Raw genomic sequence first — 25,638 nt, 5'->3', positions numbered from 1 at the left:
AATCAAATGATTTGGGATTAATTCATTATTTTCCCCTGGATGTAGCTACACTGCGATCACCTATCGCAGTGTAGATTGTGTGTTGAGGTGTGGGTGCAGTATTTTTTGATGAAAAGCTCACACGTTTCACTTATATAAATGTATTTATTCTGTAAATTGTTTAAATGTTTTCATAGAAAATAATATGATTATCTTTGTTCCTGTCTTGCAGCAAAATTACCTGGCACAGGTCACATCTAATATTTGGGGAACAAAGTTTAAGATTGTAGGGCTTGCCAATTTCTTGCCAACCAATCTTGGTGCAGGTAACCAAACGACAACTTCCTTGTTTCCTTTAGCATTGAATGAATAAAAAAGTAATTAATTTAATTAGTCCCATTTCTTAATTGCCTTTTAAAAAAATCATTCTTACCCTGTCCCTCTCCCTGTAGTCATCTATAAGACAAGCCTCCTCCATCTGCAACCAAGACAGATGACCATCTACCTGCCAGAGGTGCGTAAGATCTCCATGGACTACATCAATCTGCCAGTCTTCAGCCCCAACGTGTTCAGTGAGGATGAAGATGACCTGCCTGTCTCAGGCCCTGCTGGTGGTGCTGATGACAACCCGCCCTGCACTGTCAACATCCCTATTGCCCCCATCCATAGTCCCGCCCAGGCCATGTCCCCCGCACAAAGCATTGGTCTGGTCCAGTCACTCCTAGCTAATCAAAATGTTCAGCTGGATGTCCTAACAAATTCCACAGCAAATCCTGCTGGGGCTACTGCTAGTGGGTCAGACCAAAGCCAGGACACCATCCTGACAGCCCAGTACACGGTTCCCACCAGGTACTCAAGTCCTGGTCAGGTCATCTTTGGGGGACTAGAAATGGGCCGCCTAATGGTGGGACCTCCACCTTCTCATCATCCTTCACAACAGCAACAGCAATCAAGTCACCATCAACAACAGCAGCAGCAGCACCAACAACAACAACTACAACACCACCAACAAATTCAGCACCACCAACAACAGCTGCAGCAGCAGCAGCAACTCCACCAACAGCAGCAGCAGCAGCAGCAACTCCAACAGCAGCAGATGCTCCAGCACCAACACTTACAACAGCAGCAGCAGTTACAGCAGCAGCAGCTTCAGCAACAGCACATTCAACAGCAGCTCCAACACATACAGCAGCAGCATCAACATCAGCTCCAGCAGCACATGCAGCAACAGCAACAACTACAACAGCAGCATCAACAAATTCAGCAGCACCTCCAGCAACAGCAACAAATTCATCATCAACAGCAATCGCAGCAGCAGCATCACATGCAACAACAGCAGCACCACCATCAACTTCAGCAGCAGCTCCAAATTCAAATTCCTGTTCCCTCTATGTCATCAGGACAGCCTTCAGGTGCAGCTGTGCACCAGCTCCAGTCGGGGGCGCTGCAAATACAGATCCCTCATCCGCCTGTTGATTTAGTGGTTGAGAGAGCAGTAGGGGGTGAACATGAGCACCTACTGAAAATTAAAACTACTCGTTCAACTCCACAGCTGGCTGAGGGTGATACAGTGGTGTTCAGTGCTCCTCTAGAGCTCAGTAAGATGAACCCTCCTCCCCCATACCCCGGGACAGTGGCTGCTGCTGTGGCCGCTGCAGCAGCTGCTGCTGCTGCCTCAGCATCAGCCTCCACTGCTGCCTCCAATGCTGCCTCTGGAACAGGAGGGGGCACTAGTGGGACTCCTCCTCCTGGTGATCCTGGGCTGAAGAAGGGAGAGTTCCCACTTTATCCTTCAGGGCAGCAACAAGCTCAGTACCCCACACCACTGGGATATGAGAGGATAACAACATTTGACAGCAGTGGGAATGTGGAGGAAGTATGTCGTCCACGAACACGCCTTGTCTGCAATCAGAATGTCTACACACTCCAGGGACCTGGCAGCTCTGCCACTCTCAGGGTCACCTCCTCGTCATCCTCTTCCTCGGCTGACAAGAAGATCCAGCTGCCCTACACTTCTGCCACTCTCAACAGACTCACTGCACCACGCTATTCTATTCCCAGTGGAGACCCGCCCCCATACCCTGACCCAGCCAATCAGAATAGTGCTGTTGGCAGGAACCCAGGACAGAGGCTCGACAGCAGCCTGATCCATGCCACTCTCAGGAGGAATAGCAGAGAGGCCGCTCTCAAAGTTTCCCAGATGCTGGAACCGCCCAGACCACTGCCTCCCAAGGCTAAAAATAGTAGTGCACTAGCAGCGTCGTTCCAACAGAGGGTGCCAACAGCCTTATATACATGCAGTCAGTGTAGCAGTGGATCCAGTGTTGGAGGCACTGCCTCAGGGAGCGCTAATGGAATAGCAGGAGGAACAATTATCAGACAGGATTTCCCTCCAGGGAATGGGGCTCCACATAGCACAGTTATTGTTCACTCCAACAGCACTGCTCCTCTGGCCTCCCAGTCCTCTTACAATCTGCTGAGCTCTTTTGAAGGATCTGGGGCTGCAACAGGAGGAGGAAGTAACAGAGACAGGGGTGATTATGTTAATTCAGCATTTACTGAGGATGAAACACTGAACCAGTCACTGAGGCATCTGGCGCTAGGAGGAAATGATGCATCAGGACTGGTTGTCAAACGCCCACCTCCTTATCAGTGGGACCCTGCTGCCACAGAGGAGGTGTGGGTTCCTCAGGAACGGACAGCAACGCTGAATCCCACTGGCCCCCCTGGCCCCCACAAACCACCCCCACTTATTCTAAGCCCAACTCAGCACTTGGATGTGTCCAGGCTGCCTTTTGTCCTCTCTCCAAAGTCCCCCACTAGCCCCAGTGCTGCATCATTTCAAGCTGCTGCAGCAGCTGCAGGCTACCAAATCTCTCTCCAATACCCTCCAGCAACTGCCTATTCTGGAGCCCAGCTCCAGCCTATTCCAGGGTCACCACGCCCCTGTTCCTCCCCAAAGGAGATGGTGGCACCAGTACCCTTCTCACAGCAGGATGCAACCCTAGTCTTACCGCCAGGTTACCCTGCAAACCTGGCAAACCTAGCCTGCTGCCCTCTCCCACCCATGTATCCAGGAGGAAGTGCTTGTGCTGGGCTTCCCATTCCCCCAATTTCCCTTCACACTCCTTGGGGTACCTATAACTCTTGCCCGCCTATGCCCAGTCCTGCAGTGCCACTACCACCCAAAGCCTCCCACATGGCAGTTGACAAAAATGTCAAAAATGTCTCTCCTCCTCCCCCACCCCCTCCACCACCCCCTCCACCACCACCAGCAGAGCTGCAGAGCCACGGAGGATTACAAGAAGCCATGGCAGAGGCAGGGGAAGGTTTTCAGGAGGTGCTGTCCTTGACTGAGAGCCCTCTGCCACAGCGGTCTGAGAAGTTAAGCAAGAAGAACCGCAAGCGGGCGGATGGGCGAGCTGAGGAGGCTAATGTGCCACCGTTGGCTGAAGGGAGCAAGTCGAAAAAGGAGGGCAGAGCTTTGGGTGATTTTAACTCACTAATCTCCAGTCCACGGCTGGGAGGAAGGGACAAGAAGAAGCTGAAGGGACAGAAAGAGCAGCAGTTGAAGGCCAAGAAGCTGAGTAAGGCCACTGCTAATAGTGAGTTCCAAGACAGTTCAGAAAGTGAGCCAGAGCTGTTCATCAGCGGGGATGAGTTGCTCAATCAGTGCCAGAGTGGTAAGAAGGGCTGGAAGAGTAAGAGGAACCTGAGGGCTGCCAGTGAACTGGACGAGATCAAGTGTCGAAAGGCCAATGAGAAGGAGGACAGAGGGCTGGGCAGCCAGGGGTTTGTGTATGTCATGGCTAATAAGCAGCCACTGTGGAATGAAGCCACACAGGTCTACCAGCTGGACTTTGGTGGGCGTGTCACGCAGGAGTCTGCCAAGAACTTTCAAATTGAACTGGAGGGCAGACAGGTAAGAGAGCTGTAGTTCAAGAAATATCACTCAATGCATGTTATCCTCATACTGAAATTATCATTTAGTATTAGTGATTTGAAATACAGTGTGCAGAAGGACATGATGTTAATGATAGTACCTTCTTTGCCTACAGTCGGTATTAACTTTGTTTTTCTACACAGGTGATGCAGTTTGGCAGGATTGATGGCAATGCCTACATCCTGGACTTTCAGTATCCCTTCTCTGCTGTACAGGCCTTTGCAGTGGCTTTAGCCAATGTTACTCAACGCCTCAAATGAGATCTCCCCTCACTACTTACCCTGAGTTATATCTGGGATTTAAATGCAATCTGTTGAAGGGGCACAGTTGTTTCATTTGAGATTAATAAACTTTGATTTTGGAGAGAAGACTAAAATCAGCCCTGGTCAGAGAGAGAAAGATACAATCACGCTGCACTAGACAATGCTGCCACTAGAGGTGCATTAAACATTGGCTGCATTTGCCAAGGATGCACTCAGATCTGCTCCATTTGGCAGTCAGTGGCACCTTGCAGTGCATGTAGGGCCAAAGAGCTGAGCTTTGGTAATCACCATGCAAATAAATGCTGCTTTAGCTAGAAGAAGCTTATTGACATGATAACCTATCGGTTAACTGAGAGAGGAATTGTCAAGGTGCAGTTTTCAAAAGACGCAGCAGTAATACTTGAAAAACACACTCTGGAGATCAAAGTAGTTTTTTTGCCAGAGCGCACAGGTACTACTGGGCACTGAAATCCATTGCTGTACAAACCTTAAGTAAAACAGTTACTACTTTATTATACTGCTTTTGCTTTTAGGATTTTCTTAAATGACTAAACGTGGTGGAGGTTAGGAGGGTCTTTTTTTTGCTCTCTGCCATTTCTTTTGTTACTATCTCAATCTGTCTTGGCTGGAATTGAGGCTTAGATTTATGCATCATTTAGGAGCACTACTAAGAGTTCACACTTTTCACTATTGTGAAAAGTACGTCACTGTTTAAAAACTTGGGAATGTCGAGGAGTAAATATAGATGTGGTGAACTGCAGTCTTTTCCACATGGTTTCCTGGGACTCTGAAGGAAAAAAAAAAATGTTACTACATGCATTAATTTATATGTAAATGTTTTTTCGTTTATCTATTCGGATATGAATTTTAACATTGTCATTGTTTGTGATATACAATCTTCATACTCTGTCAACATGGTTTTCATCTTACCTGATTTTTTTGGGAGACTGCTGGCTGAATTTAAATATTGCTGTGTATTCTGGAGTAATTCAGGTAAGTGGGGCGTACAGAAAAGCTTTGACTGACATATCCTGTATTTAGTGAATCCTACATATGGTGACATGGGCCCAAAAGACGTCTGGCCTGGATTGAATAACTCTGGCATGAAGTGATTTGTCACTTGCTGTCACTTCTGTGAAGTGAGTGTGTAGTTGGGAAACGACTTTCCCTGCTCTTAAAGACCACACTAAACATGTAAGCAAGGTGCAGGAAATATTTTTGTATATTTCACATATGCCATTTCATACTCTGTTCAGAAGGCATGTAAATACATATCAAGTCATATGTAAATGTTGTTGACTTGGGTGACTTTGACAGATGTCTGTTTGCACCTGTCTCCACTGTGTTTTAAGTTTAATTTCAGGTGTGGAGCGAAGCTGTTGTACTGTTTAACTCAACAGCTACAACCACAACAAAAGGTTAACAGTTAAGCTGAAATCATTGTCACTGAATCTTTGAAGTCAGAACTCCAATGAAGGATGAAGCTATTGAAATCTGTTCATTTAAGATGACACTGAAATCTGAAAAGCTGTTTTTTTTGTTTTTTCTTTCTTTCAGGCAGTGAAGCTTGTTTGTGTTGAACTAAGGAGCAGAGCAGGGCCAGCTGGTAGGAGTGTGGGCAGGAGTAAATTATTAGGCACACTGCAAATATCTGAAAAGGGCTTTATTTGAAAAAAGATGGTTGCCCAAATCAGTAAAGAAAGAAAAGGGCAGTAATATTTAGGCGTGATAACATTAGGTAGGTGTGATAAGGGTCACCTCTAACATTTGTGCCAAAATATACATTTGCTTAAATTCATTGTTGGGGGTAAAAAAGAGGGAAGTTTAACTCTATTCTTGACTAAAGAAATCAATCACTTTGGCTCTGTTTTGGTCTCTGAATGGATGAGATTATTACATTCTTTAGTGCGATCTTTACATATCACAATGAGATGCATGTCTGTCAGAACGGGATTATAGGGATGGGGATTGGATTTTTTTTAAAAAGTCTCTACTGATTGTGTAAAAAAAAAAAAAAAGAAGAAGAAAAAAATGAGAAGAACATGAGCATGCCATAAAGAAAGTATCCTTCTTTTTGTGTTAGTTGTGCAATATTTTCTTAGAGGAATAAAAACCTTTGTCATCACTTTTTGACCACAGTTTGATACCGTTCCTTTAGTTCAGCATCTCAGTTGCTGGTCTGTACACTTTATTTATGAGATTATTTCCTAAAGGAGACATAGTATCTATACATACTGTATATTGTGGAGTTTTCTGAACGTTTCTTTGTGTTGTTACAAATCTGCTACAAGTTGTGAGATGGGAACGTGGCGGTTGGAACGGGCAAATTTTCTGTGTTTTCTGAAGTTTGCATTGGATGGAAAAGATGTGAATGAGTAAGTGCCCAGTTTAGTGTAGTCAGTAGACTAGTTATGTAGAGTGTACCTGTCAAGTCAAGGTGTGTCTGTATTCAACTGTGCAGTCTACCAATCCCATCAGTGTTAAATCTATTATCTTTAAACGTGTGTGGTCATGGCTTCTTACACACACACACACACACACACACACACACACACACACACACACACACACACACACACACACACACACACAGAAGTGTAAGCCACCGAGTTCATGTTCAGAATTGCCTATGGACTTAGGTTAAGGATTTACTTTTAACTGATTTCATGAGAATGACCCGTTTGTAGATATTGTAGGATTTTGGCTTTTCTTTAGAAAAGATATGTGCTTTGTATTTGTAGATGTAGACATAAATGACAAAAACACTTGAAAAGAATCTGAGTCTGATTTGGTGACTGAACGTTTATAGTGAATGGATAGTTAGGCATGCCATGTAAATTATTTTATAATTGTATATGTCACACATCTTTTGAATAAAACGTCATTGTTTCAGAAAAAAAAAATCTGTCTGTCTCCTAAATATATGCAGTAGTATTGCTGAATTCCGAGGTGGCGTTGTTCAAACCTAGCCAGAAGTTGGTATAAAGTTTACTCAAGGTGGCTCTATAGTCTCAAACAGCAGACATGTTGATCATAGGTAAGGCACAGGTGAAACGTTTTTTTTTTTTTTTTAAACAATGGCCTAGTTCCATTCAAGCATCTCAATAAGCCAGGAGTGAGCATGCACAGGACCAAGACCCTGAACTCTTTAAAGACGTACTAAGATTTCTCATGATTTTAAAATGGTATGAAAAGATTTGTCATTGCTCACAATTTTGAGTTAGGCTACAACAGCTCATATTTATGAGAAACATTACCATAATTATGATTTAGTAACTCATAATTATGAGTTGTCTGTGACTCTAATCTTAGTGGCATAATTGCCTTCCAATTTATTGCAATGTAAGTTTTTATTTTTTTTTTATAAGATTTCTAGGAGATAAAGCTATATTGGGGTCGTCTATTATAGCTTTCCTCAGGACGAATGGGCCCAGTCTCATGATATCTTAGTTTTGGTGTAAGATGTGATTACTTGGTCATCATATAAGTCAGTGTGACTGGTAGAGAGATCTATACAAAACACGCTGTATAACAGGTACGAGTCAATTTGGGATTTTCCACACCCCGACTAGACTCTAACTTAGGTTTAGGTATTTAGCTAATCACTGATGGGTTGTTACAGCAAAAAGACTCCAATATCATAGACATGTCAGTCTTTGGAGCCACACATCCAAAGCACTGATGTCTTATTTAATATTTATACCACTGTGGCATCCATGTCTGTCTCTGTCCGCGGTGCTGAAGTCACGTGACCGTCCTCCCGCGTGTTGGCTTTGTGCTTCCGCCCCCTCATCTTTTTTTAAATAGGCTTTTTCTTTTCTTTCTTTGAACCGACACAAATGAAACAGCTTCGGCTGCACTTTCGATTAAACGACACAACAACACAGACAGACCATTGTGCTGTTCTCTACAGGCCGCGGGCTGTTTCCCCATCGCCATTTTCAGCCGCCAGCTCAGCGTAATAATGGACAACGACTACTCGTCCGGCTTGGAAAACCCTCTGTACAGCGAGCTGAAATACTTCTGTAGGAAGATACAGGAGGCCTACAACGAGCTGAAGGAGGACCTGACACCTTACCGAGATGACCGCTTTTACAGGTGGGTCTCCTGTTTAACACAATGGCAAATCTATTTCCCGCTGCGTTATCTCATGGCCATTTTTGCGTTGTAACCTGTGAATTATAATTTAAATATTTGCACCTTCAGGTAGAACAGATAATCATATTAATGGCCTGCTGTGTTATGATGGTAGATGCAAACGAGAGGTGTTCATCGCTGATATTTATGTGGGATTATAGGAAATCGATTACTTTATTATATTTAGTCAATTTATATTGTAGATGGTACCAGATTAGGGGTTGTCCTATAATAGATTAGAAAATATTAGCGGAAATTGAAAAATAGTGCAACCATTAATCATATGCATTTTTGTACTTCGCAATAGGCTATGTAGCCTACTCAAATGTTAATGCCACAATTTAAACGAGGGAGAGGCCTCTTGGTTTAAAGGCAACAAGTGCTGTCTTGTGAAAGGGGGTTTAACTGCAGGCAACATCTGCATTAAATGCCTGCTTTAATGGTTATCGTTCACATTGAAAGAAATAAACTAAGATCGCTTAAATGGCTCACTAGAGATTATTTCTAGCTCATTAGAAATTAAAAATCAATGTTGTCGTGCTACGCATGCGCGGCTTCTTTCTTTTCACGCATTGGACGTTCAGTTGTTAGATTCAAGATCAAACCATACATACGCCTTTTGCCTAAAAAATAAATCACAAGAACAATATAAATCGACCTAATGTCTAAAGATAGTAGAGATGGAATGGATGGAAATTCTTGTACAAATCAAGATTTCAATATGGGAAAGGAAACTAGATATCGATCAAAGTAAATATGGAAATATTAACTAACTTTCTGTAAATAAGCAATAACATCAGTAAAAGTCAATATACCTTAAGCAGGAGCAACAGAAAATAATTATTTAAAGTATAACAGTGTGGGTTCACTTTTGTTATTTGTCATAAGGGTTACAAATTGGAACTGGAAAAAATATTCAGGCTTGGGAAGGACTTGGAGAATCTTGCCATATGTATGTGAAATTTACCAACTACAAGATTTGATATGTAACTCAAAGGTTTATTATTACATTGAATTTAGTAATAATGTCTTTAGGCATATTTGTTAGGGAGTGTCCAGTTTTGTTAGTATAAACAAACTTCTCTATGTCTCTCCAGAACACAGATGAGGAGGTGCAATGACAAAATAAATGCACCACACTACCACAAAAGGTGCATTGAATATCTATGTCAATACATTTGGAAATGATTGTGTAACATATGTAAATGTCACGCAAGGTTTTAAAAAGGATTTCTCTGATCTTCGAAGTACAGAATTGAAAGGGACATAATCATTATGCCTGTATATATAATCTAATTGTGAATTTCAAAAAGGTTTCTTTTTGGGTGACATCTTATCACAGCTTTTAAGTTCTTTCCTTAATCTCTGTTATTGTTATCCCACCAATGTTTAAACAAGGTACTTGAACATTAACATTTTGATAGCCTAGAAGTGACATTTCAGGAACTCAGTTGTACCTGTGGGAAAAGCCCTTACTCCAGAAATACAGTTTTTGTATTTGACCAGAAAAGATTTTTGCCCTTAGGATGTTGTCATAACCTTTTATTACCTTTCTCATCTAACAAAGACCATACCTCTTTCAGTCCACTTCTCTTTATATATAATTTTATTGTTAACAGTAATATTACTGTTCAAATTATAGTCTATCCTTATGTAGTGAAAAGTTGAGAACATAACACAATTTCCAAGACAGTAAAGCCTGCTGATAGAACCGCAATTTAGAAACGGTGTAGTTACAAACAATTAGAAAAATTTATAAATTTATTGTGTGATGTATTGCCATAGGTGTCATTTACACCGGGAAGGCTTTTTTAAAGCATAATTTGTTAAAAAAAAAAATCTGAAATATAGCTTGCAGTTAAATAACGAAGAACATGCCTTTAGAAAGGTTTATTTGCACATTAAGAAAACATTGCAATGCAAATAAAACATAGAAGAAACAAATGTGCATTGTCCAAAAAACGTAACTTAAGCTAAAAAACAAAACAAGCTACTGATTATAAAGTGACCCAAAAACGTGAACTTTTAACAACTTCTTAACACAGCGCTTTATGGCCAAGTTTTCCGTTCTCTCCCTGTGAACATGACAAAAGAGGAGGGATGACTAAATCATGCCTACATACACTCACCTAAAGGATTATTAGGAACACCATACTAATACTGTGTTTGACCCCCTTTCGCCTTCAGAACTGCCTTAATTCTACGTGTCATTGATTCAACAAGGTGCTGAAAGCATTCTTTAGAAATGTTGGCCCATATTGATAGGATAGCATCTTGCAGTTGATGGAGATTTGTGGGATGCACATCCAGGGCACGAAGCTCCCGTTACACCACATCCCAAAGATGCTCTATTGGGTTGAGATCTGGTGACTGTGGGGGCCATTTTAGTACAGTGAACTCATTGTCATGTCAAGAAACCAATTTGAAATGATTCGAGCTTTGTGACATGGTGCATTATCCTGCTGGAAGTAGCCATCAGAGGATGGGTACATGGTGGCCATAAAGGGATGGACATGGTCAGAAACAATGCTCAGGTAGGCCATGGCATTTAAAAGATGCCCAATTGGCACTAAGGGGCCTAAAGTGTGCCAAGAAAACATCCCCCACACCATTACACCACCACCACCAGCCTGCACAGTGGTAACAAGGCATGATGGATCCATGTTCTCATTCTGTTTACGCCAAATTGTGACTCTACCATCTGAATGTCTCAACAGAAATCGAGACTCATCAGACCAGGCAACATTTTTCCAGTCTTCAACTGTCCAATTTTGGTGAGCTCTTGCAAATTGTAGCCTCTTTTTCCTATTTGTAGTGGAGAGGAGTGGTACCCGGTGGGGTCTTCTGCTGTTGTAGACCATCCGCCTCAAGGTTGTGCGTGTTGTGGCTTCACAAATGCTTTGCCGCATACCTCGGTTGTAACGAGTGGTTATTTCAGTCAAAGTTGCTCTTCTATCAGCTTGAATCAGTCGGCCCATTCTCCTCTGACCTCTAGCATCAACAAGGCATTTTCGCCCACAGGACTGCCGCATACTGGATGTTTTTCCCTTTTGACACCATTCTTTGTAAACCCTAGAAATGGTTGTGTGTGAAAATCCCAGTAACTGAGCAGATTGTGAAATACTCAGACTGGCCCGTCTCGCACCAACAACCATGCCACACTCAAAATTGCTTAAATCACCTTTCTTTCCCATTCTGGCATTCAGTTTGGAGTTCAGGAGATTGTCTTGACCAGGACCACACCCCTAAATGCATTGAAGCAACTGCCATGTGATCGGTTGATTAGATAATTGCATTATTGAGAAATTGAAAAGGTGTTCCTAATAATCCTTTAGGTGAGTGTATGTGTTGCCTCAGCAGGGATATTACATGAGAAAAGTTGATCTACAGTTGAAACACAACTGAAAGCAGCACAGAATGCCTGAGAGCTGAACTGACTTAGATTCGTTTATATTTATATATTTTGAAATGAATTGAATTTTGTGTTTAAAGATCAAAATATCCTGGGGGAGGTCCGCCCAGACCCCCCACTCATATATCTCGGCATTGAGAATATCTTTAAAAAACTGTTTAAGGATCTTTTTGTCTCATTCTCTTGAACCTAATATCATGATGTCTATATCGCAAGCGTAGTGTCTCTTCACACCCCTAATCTGAGCCCCTATGTCCCCACCACTTTTCACACAAAGTGATGCCCTATGGACAATAAACATACGTTTCTCTTCAGTCTCATATTAACATAAATGCTTAATATACTATTGAGGATGAGTTATGTGCAGTTATGTGTAATGAACTCTGTATTGAGACCATAGACTGTATAAAAAAAAATTGAGGCCCTTTCCTTTCACGCGCTCACCGCTGGCGTCACGTGACCGCGGTCCATCCTATTCGATGACGTCGCATTCCGGTTGTCGCAGACTGATGTTGTTGATACGCGGATGTGGATTCGCTGTGAGATTATAACGTTTTTTCTCGCTACGGAGACTCCGTAACGCAAGAAATGGAGCTGTAAGTGTAACATTTGGTCCGCGGATACATTCGAGATATGGCGCTGATGTTTATGTGTGAGGAGAAGTGTTAAAACCACTGTGCAGCTCTTTTCTGCCATCTGTTACTGCTAGCATAAACTAGCATGGCAGCTAAGAGCAGTGTTGATACATCCGCACCTTTTCTACTTATGGCTCCGGTGGTTAGCGCGCGCGTGTGTGTGTTAAATCTTTTAAATGTCTCCCTGTGACAGACTGGCCCCCATGCGGCTCTACACCCTATCGAAAAGACATTTCGTCTTGGTCTTCGTGTTGTTCCTGGTCTGCTTTGCCCTAACAGTCTTCATTGGGATTGCAGGTATGGTTTAAAAAACATTTCATTTCAATTCAGCTTTATTGGCATGAATGTAAAACAATTATATTGCCAAAGCTGCAATTAAATTACAAAACAATTAATTTCATTAAATAAGTAAATAAAACAGTAAAGGTGTGTGTGTGTGTGTGTGTGTGTGTGTGTGTGTTAAAAAAAAAAAATATATATAAAAATAAAGTAAAAATAAATAAAACCGTAAGCGTGTGTGTGTGTGTGTGGGGTAGCAAGATCTCCCATAAAGTTCAAATCAGTCCACGTGTTTTTAGATATGACTTGTCCGTGTTATTTTTAGTAGACTAGGACATTTTGAGGTCAATGAGGATTTTAGCCTTCTTCTTTTGGGGCATTGCTTTATGAAAAATGTATACCTGCTAGGGTTTTTTGTGTGTGTGATCCGTATTAAAAAATACAGGGATGTGGTTTTAAACTCAACTAAGAGAGGAGATGAGTTCAAGGGTACAATCTCATATTATATTACATAAATTTCAAGAGAAATAAGAGAACAACTGAGTTGCCATTCTCCCCTGAATCAGTGCAAATACAAAAAGATTCATTCATTGTGTTTTCTTTATCTCTGCAGGTCCTAAGATTATTTCTGAGCAAGAACACAATGGAGCACAAGTACTTCTCAAAAACGCCTCTATTAAGGTAAGATGAACATGTGTGGCTGTAATAGTAAGCAGTGCACGCATCAGTTCTACTTGATATGCATGTCTGGCATACTTGTAATGAATGCAATCACTTCACTTCTGCTAAAAGATGATGATGATGGCACTGTAATGCCCAGGTACACATATTTTGTTGAATATGCTTTGTACAGATTGATGACATTACTTACTCACAGGTACTGTGAGGGACAGTTGTATCTTTTCTTTACTACTGACATTTTAGCTAGAACTATTCTGGTTCCTGGCAATTAAGCCTTTTGCCCGTTTCTAACTTACTTACAATTGATTGAATTTCCTGGTGTGTGGGTGTGCCGTTGGGGGGAAAATGGCATCTTTCTGTGAAGTTACAGATATACTGATGCATGTTTAGGAGAGGATTGGTGGACGCATGTACAGTAAAATGTAATGAAATTGTAATGTTTTGTATAATTCTGTTTATAATTAATTCTGTAGACAGAAGCACATGCACAGTTAAACAACAGGTGGGTGTCTGCGGCAGCCGTAACAGACTCATATAGGCCGATATCTGGCATTTTGATATAATTGGCATCTGCCAATGTACAAAAATGTCTGCAGACACATCAGTGTGGCTGTTGTGGAACGATGTTAGCATGCTCCTTGTGAGTTTTAGCAAGGAGGTGCCCTATTAATCTAAATCTAATCTAATCTAATCTAATCTAAAACCATTACTGGCTAGTGTTAAGTAGGTAGGTTTATTGTCACAATATAACAAGTTATAGAGTGAAATTGTGTTTTGTAACTCCTTTCTGCTACATAGCAGTCAATATACATTAATACAGAATCAATTATAAAAATTGATAAACCGAAATAAACTATAATCAATGGAGTAGTGCTGAGGATGAATTAGAGTTTAAGAGTCTGATAGCTTGGGGGAGAAAGCTCTCTGCAGTCTGGTGGTGTGGCAGCAGAAACTTCTATATCTCTTCCCAGAAGGCAGCAGGGTGAACAGGCTGTGGCTGGGGTGGGTACTGTCCTTTAGTATCCTTTGGGCTCTACGTAAAAATACATATTGTAATACTGTAGAGAATAATGTAATTGAATGTCTTCATTTCTGACTAACTGTACCTCGCTCACACCAGTCACATTCTGAAATGTACAACAGTAATTAACTATGAATTATTAACGTATTAATGATGTTATTGTATTATGTTTTCAGACTGGGCCCTTCCATCTAGTTTCTCCACCGCTCACCACCTACAACCAGCAGCTATGGCTAACCTGTGTAATGCAGGCTGAACACAACGGTAAGACCACAGAAGGAGCTACAGATGTTCACAATAACAGTTGAATGTTGAGGGCGTCTCTCTGAAACACCTCAAACAGCTCTCTCTTTTTATTGCTTTGTAAGCAAACTTGGCTTTGGTTAATAGCAACATGTTTTTACTGCCGTCTGTGTCAGTGGGAGACTTCCAGCAGCCTTTCGAGATCAACGTTGAGCTAAAGGGAGTGATGCAGGACGCCAGTGTGATGCACATCAACAACGTGCACCAGAAATCACGAACGCTACACTGCGGGGCTGTAAGTGTCAATCACCAACCCAGCCACCTTCCTCTCCCGCAGTATGCTGGATTGTCATTAATCATTTAGTCAGGCAGCAGCAACCAGCACAGCAGTGTGAGTTTATGAAATGCCATTGACGATATGAAATGAGGTTGCCGTGAGTAAAGGATTGGATTTGATCATCATGTTAGATAGTTGATGCACAGTCTGTTTGTTGACTGAACCGTCAGTGACGCTGTGTGTTTTGTCTTACCTTACAGAAATGTGATGAGATCATTGTGCTCCATCTGGGCTATCTGAACTATACCAAGTACCAAGTCGTGGTCACCTTCAAAGGCCTTGAAAATATCACGTATAAAATCAATGTCAAGTTTGTGGTAAGCGACAAACACTTGCAACATTTGTCTTCCAGCTCATAAAACAAACTGTGGGATATTTGTCTTCTCATTGCTGCATTGGATTTCTTATTTCTTTTTTCCAAATCTCTTTATCTCAGCGGTCAATCACGGCATTTTTTTATCATTCACATTTTTTATTGCGTTTTATGGGAACAGAGAAAAGAAAAACAGAAACGGGATAGATAACGACCACTGAAGAAACAAAAAAAAAGCAGACAAATAAAAAACACACACAAAGGGCAAGCATTGGACTAACTCATCACCATACTAACTCTCCCATATCATCACACCAGTAGCTCAAATGTAGGGCTGCACGATTTGGAGAAAAAGTCATGTTGCGATTATTGTGGACAATGTACATCTGTCTAATGCAGAGTCTCTATCCAAAACCTGGAGGAGGAACTGTACCTGAGTGTATTAAATAAAGAGTATAATGTTTAGTTAATAATTTACTGTTAGTATAACAATAATACTCTACATTCATTATAATTTCATATGATAGTTTACCATTTTACCACTAGTCGAATATTAAATCCAGTTATAGCTGTTTCATTTCTGTGGGTCGTTTTTATTTATTTAATCCTTGAAAAGGCTCTACATTGGTCTTTAACTTGTTAAGTACTAACTTGTCAATAATCATATTGTTCAGCATTTAATGATTTGCTGTAGCACGTCAAACATTTTTTAATGTCCCGCCCAATCCAGGCTGTGATTGGTCGGTTGACGAAAAGTGACTGACAAGCACATCTTTGTGAAAAGTTGAACATGTTGATAAACAAAAGGCACCGTTACAGCTAACGTTAAATGGCCAGCGAGCCAAACTCAAACGTTCTTTATTTTCTCCCAGTTTTCTTCTGTCTTACCGCTTCAGCTGCAGACGATGTCTCTCTGTCTCTGTAACAGAGTGACCAGAGCATCGGCATTTGTCTCGCTGCTCCGTTGGCACATCCAGCTATGTTTTGAACGATAAGAGGCGGGGCGGGGAGGAGGGTTACGGTAGGCTGTTGTCCTAAAAGTTACTGGCCTACTACTCATAAATAATTTGTCTCATTGCACATAGGCGTATGTGTTTTTAGGGGCACATGCGAGAGCCCGGTGTGGGCGGAGATAATGAGCAGAATGCAGCGCACACGGAGAGCGTAACAAACACCTTTTGTGTTTTATTAAATCGCACGCTTTTTGCGGTTATGTAAACGCACATGACGACATCACGATTGAGATTGCGATTAGATTAATTGTGCAGCCCTACTCAAATGGCAAGTATTCTGTCATTATCATCATCATCAATATGTTTATAAAGATGTGGGTAAGTCCCAATGAGCTTCTGGCCGCTATTCAATAGCACAATAGGAGGGCAGTCACCACGTCTTGTTGGAATAATGGCACCTGTACACGCTTTCATCGGACCACGTTACCAAGGCAGGGCCCAAAGTTAACTTCCGTTCTGTGCCTTTCCGAAACTAGACCCTCGCCACTTCCACTCCGACACGAAGTGAACTCTGCTCGGAGTCACCCTCACAGCCAAATCGAGCTCCCTAAAGGGGTATTTGATCCAACTTACCCGCGACAACTTTCGGACAAACTACCCTCTCCCCAGCATAAATAGGATCTGACGTTACCGCTGCACTCACTACTATAATATGTGTATTATAAAAAAACAGTTGTATTGTTTTTTTAACAACCCACTATCACTCCGCCCTCGTTGGTTTCGGATGCCACTCAATGTGGCGGACCCTCCGCTTGAACGCGCAAACGGAGTGGAAGTAGGTAGGGAGAGGGAGGAGCAAGCTGTAGAGGCCCGGGGCTTTTCTCATTTCCCAAATTTCTGTCTCCTCGATCCTCGAGCGTGTGACCTGGAAATCGATCTCAGCACGCCATCTTGAAGGACATCTCAATTCTTACATCAAGGAGCGAGGATTGAGGAGGCTTGCTGGAGGAGCTATAAGTGAGGATACATCTGTGTATCCTTTGCGGAAGTCTTTTCAGCCGCTGTGATGTTTACAAGAGGCGTGACAAGCAGCTGGACCAATCCATAGCCTGAGCAGGACGCTGCAGTGTTCCTGTTGTTTTCATAAGATGTATCAATTAAGCCTGTTAAAAAGAATCAAATGCGCGATCAAACGTTCTGTCCTTCGTTTGTGTAGCGCCTCATAAGCGCTGTTCTAACCGCATTCCTTAATGTCATTTCACTTTGATATCACTGATGTTGTTATTGTTGAATGTGATGCAGGATTGTAAAAATGAACAGTAAATAGCAGCTGGATGAAGCGTCTCCCCAGTGACACTGTGCGCATTTACGCACGAGCCACAGCAACACAAATTAATAATAATAAATCTCCCGACACGCCAACAGGATCGGTCAGGATCTGGTGTTAATTTATGTTCTGTGTTCTTCCACACATCCAAAAGGTCTCACACAGAGTCCAGTTTCATACAGTAGAAGTGTTTGAAGTAAAGCAGCTGTCCTCCTGATCAGTCCTGAGCTCCATCAGAGTCTAAATGTGGATTATAGAAGCTAAAGTTTAATTCTGTTTCCTCTCTCTGTCCTGTCAAGTTTATTACTGCAATTTTTTTCTGTTTTGTCCCACGATATTTGCTGTGACATCACTGCACGGATGGAAATGTTTAAATGACTGACAGCAGCCGTTCTAATTATCAAAGTAAATCGTTAAAGAAAACACTCATACATCAATAACACACAAGAAAGAAATCGCCTGGAAAGCTACAGGGACCGGTGGAGGTGGGGGTAAAACGTCCACACAGATGCTGTTCTCTAAATGTGATAAAATAATTAGTTGGTGGGGGGCAGGTGGATGATTTATGCGTATAGGCCTAATAAGTTCCGTTAATGTCCGAGCCGATCCGCGCATCACACCAATTCAGCTGCTATAATCGTGACAAAACAGATGCTGAAGTCAAATTATTAGGCTGTAATATCAACCAGAGCATTCAGCACTGATCTGTTTCATGTTTTAATAGCCTAATAGTGCCCATGTAGTCTGCACGTAATTCCAGCAGTAGAGTCCTGTGATGACAGCTGTAATTGGGACTATATGAGATAAATGTTAGACTACTGTGTCATTTTGTAAAGGGACTGATGATGAAACTAGCTAACGTTATTTACTTATTATGGATTGTTTGAGGAAGTCTGCCGGAAGTTAGGTTTGGGCCAGAGTAACGCACATGCACAGTTTGTTTATGTTGTTACCGCTGAAAGCGTTTATATGCGAAAACAACACCAACATTATCAAGTGTGAATTATACCATACTAGTCTTCCCTCAATCCCAGCATTTTAACTCTTGTTGATTCTATCCCTTTTCTTCTCTCTGTTTTTCCTCAGTTGAAAACGTACAATCCCACTTTCTCGCAAGTGGAGATCTGGTTCCGGTTTGTCTTTGTGGTGTTGACCTTTATGGTGACGGTAAGAGCACAGATAAACCTTTAAACGTGACAGTGAAGACAAGATAACTAGTGTAAATCAGAGACTTAAAACTGACACTTAACAAACGCAGGACTAACGTTTCTTTCTCTGCGTTTCCCAGTGTATGTTTGCACACTCACTGAGGAAGTTTTCTATGAGGGACTGGGGCATAGAACAGAAGTGGATGTCTATCCTGCTTCCTTTGCTGCTACTCTATAATGGTGAGTTTCCATATTACCTCTCCTCAGGTCATATTTTTACCCTTAACTTAGTCCTCAGGTAACACACTGGCTTCCCCACCCACTATGTCACCTTTAAACCATTACAGCCTTTTCGTTCACAGCCAAAGAAGGAACTGTGGTTTAATGTGTCAACGGCACATGTCCAATTTCAAAGAAGTTCAACTTGAAGGTCAGGTATGTTGCTTATTATGTATTTTCTGTTTCAGATCCATTTTTCCCGCTGTCATTCCTGGTGAACAGCTGGTTTCCAGGGACATTGGACACTTTCTTTCAAGCTCTGTTCCTGTGTGCCCTGCTTCTCTTCTGGCTCTGTGTTTATCATGGCATCAGGGTTCAGGTGAGTCAAGTAGAATGCTTAAACTTTAACGGCCCCCCTCTCCTTTTTTAGGTAGGCGAATCTTGTTTCATGTGTTTTTCATGTTGCTTCAACAGGGTGAGAGGAAGTGTCTGACGTTCTACCTGCCTAAGCTGATCATTGTAGGTCTCCTGTGGCTCTCAGCAGTTACACTGGGGATATGGCAAACGTGAGTCTGACGTCGCTGGCCACTAGCAGCCTGATTCAAACTGTGAATTACAACAGGGTTGGAAATATCTCCTCTCCTTTTCTGAATTTGCAGGGTTAATGAACTCCAAGACCCTACTTATCAGTATAAAGTGGACATAGGGAACTTTCAGGTGAGACTGTTAAAAAAAACAGAGTAAGGTTGGTCTTATGAAGTAGCAGTGTTTAGTCCTCCATTTTCCCAGCAGTTCCGTAAAGTCTTTCTTTCTCTCTAGGGCATGAAGGTCTTCTTCCTGGTTGTAGTTGCCCTTTACATCCTCTACCTGATCTTCCTGATCGTCAGGGCTTGTTCTGAACTCAAGAACATGCCTTACTCAGGTATCACAGCATACCACCCCTCCTTGCATTTCCTTTCAAGTCAGTTCCTTTTACTATGATAGCATTAATGCGCTGTGTTTTCGATCACTAGATCTCCGGCTCAGGTTTTTGACAGCGCTGACGTTTGTGGTGTTTGTTATAAGGTGCGTTTTTTAGGAAAATACAAAAACTTAAAGAACCCCCTTTGTGTTTTTTTTTTTTTTTTTTTTGTTTTTTTTAGAAGGCCCTTTGTGGTTAATTTGGTTTAATTTGATCCTGTTGCTCTTTCTCCTCCAGCATGGTCATTCTCTACCTGAGGTTTGGTGCCAAGGCTCTCCAGGACAACTTTGTCGCTGAACTTTCTACTCATTACCAAAACTATATCCTTTCAAATGATATTTTATTTCAACTGTGATTTTACTTACATATACATTGTGAGGTGGCATGTTGACGTGTTAAGTATGTGGGAAATTATTCCTTAATTCTGGACATACCAGCTGAATTTCTGTCATTCTATGGCCTACTCAACTTTTACTTGTACACATTAGCATTTGTGTATTCTCCCTCTAAAAATGCCCTTTATGGTAGGTAATGCAGCACAATTTCAATGCAGTAGGTAATGAATTCATTTCTCTACCTAACTGGTTTTGTTTAATTTCACCAGACTCCCAGTTGAAGGATAATCCTGCTTTTTCAATGCTAAATGACTCAGATGATGAAGTAATATATGGGTAAGCGTAATTCTTAATCCTTCCATTTTTGGAAGTAGTATTCAGTGTGAACTTGCATAAACCAACTGATGTTTTCTTTGTCTTTGCAAAGAAGTGATTATGAAGACATGCCTTTACAAAACGGACGCGCTATCAAAGCAACCGCCAAGTACCAGGATGAGAGCGACAGTGACTGATGGGATCTTTGACTGGCATGTCTTCTTTTGTGTCCCTGTTGGAAACTGTGAGAATACATCAACCTGTCGTGTGTGTGTGTGTAAATAAGGAGTACTTGCATTGTTAATACGAAATCATATACTGTTAAGTGTACATAAATATATTTTTTAAAAAAAGGGTACGTTCCATGTCTACTGAATGTATTGTACTTTTACTGAAAGTTGAGGCATGTTGCCACTCAAACTTTTTTCTTCATTGTTTATGCTTTCAATCTCATTGAAGACAAAGGAAACAAACACTGATGTACAACAATTTAATTTTTGTAAACTTTTCTCATAACCAGCATTTATACAAGCTGATCGGGAAAAGTGCCAATATTGATTAGCGATGTGTGTGAAATCAGCTATTTTTAATGCTTTATGTTGAACCACTGTTGTTGCTTTATACTTTGTCGTTTTTGTCCATTCCATTCCTCTCTCTGGCGGTCTGAGCTTAATGAGATGGCAGATATGTGGCCAAAGCTGAGTAGCTTTATACTGGCGGTTAGAAAGTAAAGGAAGCTTATGCTGCAGCAGCCCTAAGTGCACTCCAACAGCAAATTGTGGCTCATCAGCACTAAAATAATTGATAAACGGGGAATTCCAGTGCCATAGCAGTGTTGGCTGTTGACAAACTCTCTTTGTCCTCAGACATTTATAAATAACAAATAAATAAAACAAAGGGAGCCTTAACTGGAGTAGATACCTCTGATCTTTTACTACTCCTCCTACCAATTCTTCCCTTGGAAAGAAGCTTTGTAATTGCACTTGATTAATAATAGTATTTATTTTGCTGACAACATTTGATACTGTATTATCTGACTACATGGAAGGATGTATTTTGATGGATTGTGTGGATTTTACAAAACTTAATGTAAAAGGACTACCGATCTGAAACATTTCTTATTGCAGCACAGAGTAGTTATATCATTGGCCAAATATATTTTGCCTTATGTAGAACATTTCATTTTGAATAATCATTTTTTCTCCTGTAACTTTCCTTATATTGCCTTCAATGTGAGACTTGCTGCCCTCTCCTTTGTTTTGTAAGGCTGGTATTATGGACAAGAACAGCCAAAACAAATGTGCTTCTGTCCTTAACAAATAATCTCAACATGTATTCTAATCTAGATGGTGCCTTGTCTTTACATCACTGTTTTCTTCTAAATGGGCTGCAGTCTAAAATGTGTAAATGCTTTGACAGAAATGTACATTTATTTTGTTTCAGTGTGAATGTAGCTTATGGTGGTTAAATTGGGCTGTTGTGGTTTGTGATATGTTGGAAGTTTTTGCAATTTTTGTTGCTTTGAGATAAAAGCTGTACATGTAGCACTCTGTCATGTCACATGTAAATAAAGCAAGTATACACTTAATAAAAAAAACAACAGTTTATTTAATATATAGCTATCATAACATACTGGTTCTCAAATATGTAATAATAATAGTATACATTTCAAACACTTCAGGTACAAGTAGTTGATTCAGATGCCCAGCCCAAAAACATTGACAATACAGTACATGGACTTGTTCTCCCATCTCACTGCACAACTTCCTGTTGGGTGTAATAAACAATAAATTAAATCACAGTATTTCCACTTCCACATTAAAGCCAGTGACAAAATCCTACAAGTTTCTGGCCGCTGACCACTCAAAAGCTTGAATGAAGCGTTTATTTTAAGATGGCTGCCTTGCTCAAGAGCACACTGATAGTTGGTGACAGAAGAGAAGGCATTACAAATTCACATCTCTACTGCTTTTGGTGCTTTCTCTAATCATACATGATAGTCATGCAAACTGTGGTCTTGAAAACATAACTTATAGTACCACTCATACAACACATAATAGATTTTTCAAAAGCTGCATGTAAAGTTACCATCAGTAGAGTTTTCCCAGAAGCATGCGCTGGCTGTTTGCAGACCTGCTCCATTTTTCTGCATGATGATACAGGTTACTGTGGGAAAATACAAACACACATTGTCTTTTAATATCAACTTCAGAGCCCAAGAACAATGAGAATAGAACTGCTTCACTAGTTAATATGACTGAGGCAGCAGTGTACATACCAATATATTTGAAAGACTTCCCTAGCTTGCTGAGTTGACTGAGGCACTGCTCCACTACGCTGGCGGTCCACTGGTTCACTCTGCTGTGCTGGTAGGCATTTCCTCCTATTGCTGCTTCTACTGACTTTAGAGACAAAAAAAGTGGTGTTTGGTTGAAAACTGATAAACCCACTCAATGGTAACGTTATACATTGTAATGCTAATACAAGTCAATCTGCCTCATGTATCGTACAGTATATGTTATAAATCAATTACTTTGTATTCCGCATCATATATCACAGCTTAACCAACAACATATAATATAAAACTGTACTTAAAAGTCTTTGTAATACGGTTGTAAATCATATGTTGTATGGAAGGTGCCTAACAACCGTTACAGTGTCCTTAGCAACCAACAGGTCGCTAAGCACAATGCTGCTAGCTAGCTGTAGTAATGAGCCGATAAAATCTAAACTCTGTGGATAAACAGACAGGCATCATCAAGGCTGTCTTTTGCTTACCTCTTTAATTATTTTGCTCACTTCTTCAACGACGAATCCAGTCTGTTAGGTGAGAAACAAGAGTGTTATTTAAGCTAGCCAGCCGACATCGCTGCTCGCCTTACCACTTTCTAACCAACCTTAGAAAAACTTTAAAAGTTCAAATTGTGTGGTACTAACGTTATCTGAGTGCTATTTCTATGTAACGTACATGTAATAACTTATAGTAGGTATCAAACTCACCTCATCTTCTGTATGGAACTCGTCCATGTTTACTAACGTTACTGCCTCCAATGTAAAATGAACAGGATAACCAGGAACAAGACTTCCGGTATTTCTTCAGAATAAAGATGTTGTCTTTACGCTTGAAAACCTAATTTTAACTACGTTAACATGAATCCCTTTACAGCTCGGCTCATCGGCGCTCTGAGCTATGTCTGCTTGTGGTAAGTAGTTGTGTGCCAAATTCTCCAAGATAAAACATAACATAACTAATGGTCATAAATCGAGCTAAAATAATTAATCGTTTTACTTAACGGTAACTTCTCAAAATAATGACAAGCGCCCAATAGTTAACTTAACGTACCAGAGATAGACAAGGCAAAAATCACGCAGCAGGCTTTTGTCAAACAAAGAAAAGTATGCAATATCCATTAAAATGTTTGGTATTTTTACTTGTTGATTGGTTTAGATGGTTGTCAAATGTGCCCACTGCAGGTGTAACACCAAAAATCAAATCGTCAACAAAGCCTCTGGCGCTTAACTTCCCATTTGGGTCACAGAATCTGATAGGTCACACATTTTGGTGTCACACCTGGTCACCTGTAGAAAAGGTGACGCAGTTTCACACTTGCGGTTATTCGCTGTCTAGATGACGCTTTCAGGTAGGTTTTACTAACCAGCTCTTCTCTAACGTTACTCTTCTGTTTTATTGATATCCCACGCAGTCTTTTGGCTTTACGTATACTGTCCAAGGTTATGTTATAGCGTTTGCATGTCGTAAAAATGTATTAACTGAACGGTTGTATGTATGCTAACCACACACTGTATGCTAACTTAACCGCTAAGTGCTAGGCTAACTGTGCTAGCTAAAGTGAGCGGGCCGTGTAGATGGAAGGTGCGAGATGTGTTTGTAGAAATGTAACGCTGACGTTAAAACGTTACTCGTTATTTTGTTAGTAGTTAGTTAAAGTCGTTTTGCTTTAGCAGTTGGTGGTAACTAATCACAAGTTAGCTAATTTACCGTCGAATGAAGCACACACCTTACAGTCAATCGGGTGAAACTTTTATTACGTGAGTTACAACGTTGCTATTAATTTAACTATGTTTCATGGTTCTGCTGAAATACACTTACGGTTTCTAATTGTTGCTTGGTGTGAGAGGGGACGCTTTTATTGGATACATTTTGGCGAAGAAGACAGGAGGGAGAGGGGCAGAGAGACAGCATGCTTGTGTCGAAACGGCCGTTCGCTTGCATGGCGCTTTGAGTGCGGTCTAGAAGTTCGCGTTCACGTTGAAGTTCGCGCAAAATGTAAAAATCACTTGAAGTTTGCACAGTTAAGCGTTACTCCCACATTTTGAATTTTTTTTTTTATCGAGAATGTCTACATGTTTAACTTATTCATACATACTTAACACGTTTAACTTATTCATAGATACTGGTTTTGCCACCACATCGAAATATAGACATCGTTACCATTACAGTGTTTATTTTGAAAACTAAAATACCGGAAGTTGAAACAGTTCTGCTGCTAGCTTGATGCACTGGGTCTGTCAGGGGCGTTATTGTATTTGTTTACCACCACTGTGATGTTTTGATTGATTTTAAACACTTTTGCTCAGATTATCATGGGTAGTGCCAATATTGAAGTGTGGACTCAAGTGCAATGCAAAGTATATGGGTTACGAGCGGTTGAAGTCGCAGTTTCCTTCGTAGTTTCCTTCACCAGAGGGAGACAGCGCTCAATTTATTTTTGTGAAGCCTAGCTCTCAAAGTTAAACGTCTTCTTATCCACACACACACACACACACACACACACACACGATCATGTTATTAGAAATAGTTAAACTTAATGTTAGTTTTATATTTTAGCTAAAAACAAACAATTATGCCGTTATTACAAGAATAAATGGGATCTTAAGTTGTACTCCTCGTAGTGATAGCTTATTGGTCAGTGGGACGTCACGCGACCAGAAATAGTAGTAACCCGCATTCACTATCATAATGTTCCCTAAATAAAGTGTTAAATCGTACGTGAATTTTGGCGCCAATTAGTCACAATACATCAAACTGCACTTTTACACGTTGTTGGTTTGTTTTTTGTATACATTGAAATTATGTGCAACCCTGAGTGAGACTCGCAGTGAGGAGAATGACGCT

General features: G+C 41.0%; 3 protein-coding genes across 5 annotated transcripts; 2 read left to right on the top strand and 1 right to left on the bottom strand.

Moving 5' to 3' along the window:
• Window positions 1-66: 66 nt before the first annotated feature.
• On the top strand, window positions 67-7,088 carry tulp4a (TUB like protein 4a). Its single transcript, XM_038727141.1, has 3 exons — window positions 67-305; window positions 432-3,901; window positions 4,066-7,088. Exons 1-3 carry the CDS (start codon window positions 185-187, stop codon window positions 4,180-4,182), a joined length of 3,708 nt encoding a protein of 1,235 aa, XP_038583069.1. The 5' UTR covers window positions 67-184; the 3' UTR covers window positions 4,183-7,088.
• Window positions 7,089-8,028: 940 nt separating this feature from the next.
• tmem181 (transmembrane protein 181) lies at window positions 8,029-22,089 on the top strand. 3 transcript variants are annotated; one of them, XM_038727005.1, is made up of 17 exons: window positions 8,029-8,283; window positions 12,563-12,666; window positions 13,262-13,329; window positions 14,527-14,614; window positions 14,770-14,888; window positions 15,131-15,247; window positions 18,610-18,690; window positions 18,812-18,911; window positions 19,139-19,269; window positions 19,365-19,456; window positions 19,550-19,607; window positions 19,710-19,812; window positions 19,904-19,955; window positions 20,089-20,171; window positions 20,286-20,375; window positions 20,456-20,522; window positions 20,617-22,089. In XM_038727005.1, the coding sequence occupies exons 1-17, from the start codon at window positions 8,150-8,152 to the stop codon at window positions 20,696-20,698; spliced, it is 1,569 nt and encodes a 522-aa protein (XP_038582933.1). In that variant the 5' UTR covers window positions 8,029-8,149; the 3' UTR covers window positions 20,699-22,089. The 3 variants fall into 3 exon arrangements, with proteins under 3 accessions (XP_038582933.1, XP_038582932.1, XP_038582934.1); XM_038727004.1 differs by having other exon boundaries at window positions 8,031-8,283; window positions 20,614-22,089; XM_038727006.1 differs by lacking the exon at window positions 8,029-8,283 and adding an exon at window positions 12,205-12,330 and having other exon boundaries at window positions 20,614-22,089.
• A 1-nt stretch (window position 22,090) lies between these two features.
• On the bottom strand, window positions 22,091-24,017 carry dynlt1b (dynein light chain Tctex-type 1b). The gene is made up of 5 exons (XM_038727007.1): window positions 23,502-24,017; window positions 23,280-23,321; window positions 22,780-22,903; window positions 22,590-22,667; window positions 22,091-22,268 (listed from the first exon to the last, which is right to left on the bottom strand). Exons 1-5 carry the CDS (start codon window positions 23,526-23,528, stop codon window positions 22,198-22,200), a joined length of 342 nt encoding a protein of 113 aa, XP_038582935.1. The 5' UTR covers window positions 23,529-24,017; the 3' UTR covers window positions 22,091-22,197.
• Window positions 24,018-25,638: the final 1,621 nt, after the last annotated feature.

This window comes from Micropterus salmoides, unplaced genomic scaffold, assembly GCF_014851395.1.
Source record: "Micropterus salmoides isolate LMB-PRFRI ecotype aquatic unplaced genomic scaffold, ASM1485139v1 Ms_hic_scaffold_18, whole genome shotgun sequence".
NCBI classification, from domain to species: Eukaryota; Metazoa; Chordata; class Actinopteri; order Centrarchiformes; family Centrarchidae; genus Micropterus; species Micropterus salmoides.
Note: the sequence above shows the minus strand (reverse complement) of the source record. Positions and strands in the feature narration are given on the sequence as shown.

Bases quoted from the DNA above. Each gene is read 5' to 3' on its own strand.
- tulp4a (XM_038727141.1), top strand. From the start codon at position 185: ATGATTATCTTTGTTCCTGTCTTGCAGCAAAATTACCTGGCACAGGTC. The intron at 306-431 runs GTAACCAAACGA...CTCTCCCTGTAG, and splicing joins GCCAACCAATCTTGGTGCAG to TCATCTATAAGACAAGCCTC. The intron at 3,902-4,065 runs GTAAGAGAGCTG...TTTTCTACACAG, and splicing joins TTGAACTGGAGGGCAGACAG to GTGATGCAGTTTGGCAGGAT.
- tmem181 (XM_038727004.1), top strand. From the start codon at position 8,150: ATGGACAACGACTACTCGTCCGGCTTGGAAAACCCTCTGTACAGCGAG. The intron at 20,172-20,285 runs ATATCCTTTCAA...TTCTGGACATAC, and splicing joins TTCTACTCATTACCAAAACT to CAGCTGAATTTCTGTCATTC. The intron at 20,376-20,455 runs GTAGGTAATGCA...TAATTTCACCAG, and splicing joins CTCTAAAAATGCCCTTTATG to ACTCCCAGTTGAAGGATAAT.
- dynlt1b (XM_038727007.1), bottom strand. From the start codon at position 23,528: ATGGACGAGTTCCATACAGAAGATGAG. The intron at 22,904-23,279 runs GTAAGCAAAAGA...TTGTCTCTAAAG, and splicing joins TGAGCAAAATAATTAAAGAG to TCAGTAGAAGCAGCAATAGG. The intron at 22,269-22,589 runs GTAACTTTACAT...TACACCCAACAG, and splicing joins CTGGGAAAACTCTACTGATG to GAAGTTGTGCAGTGAGATGG.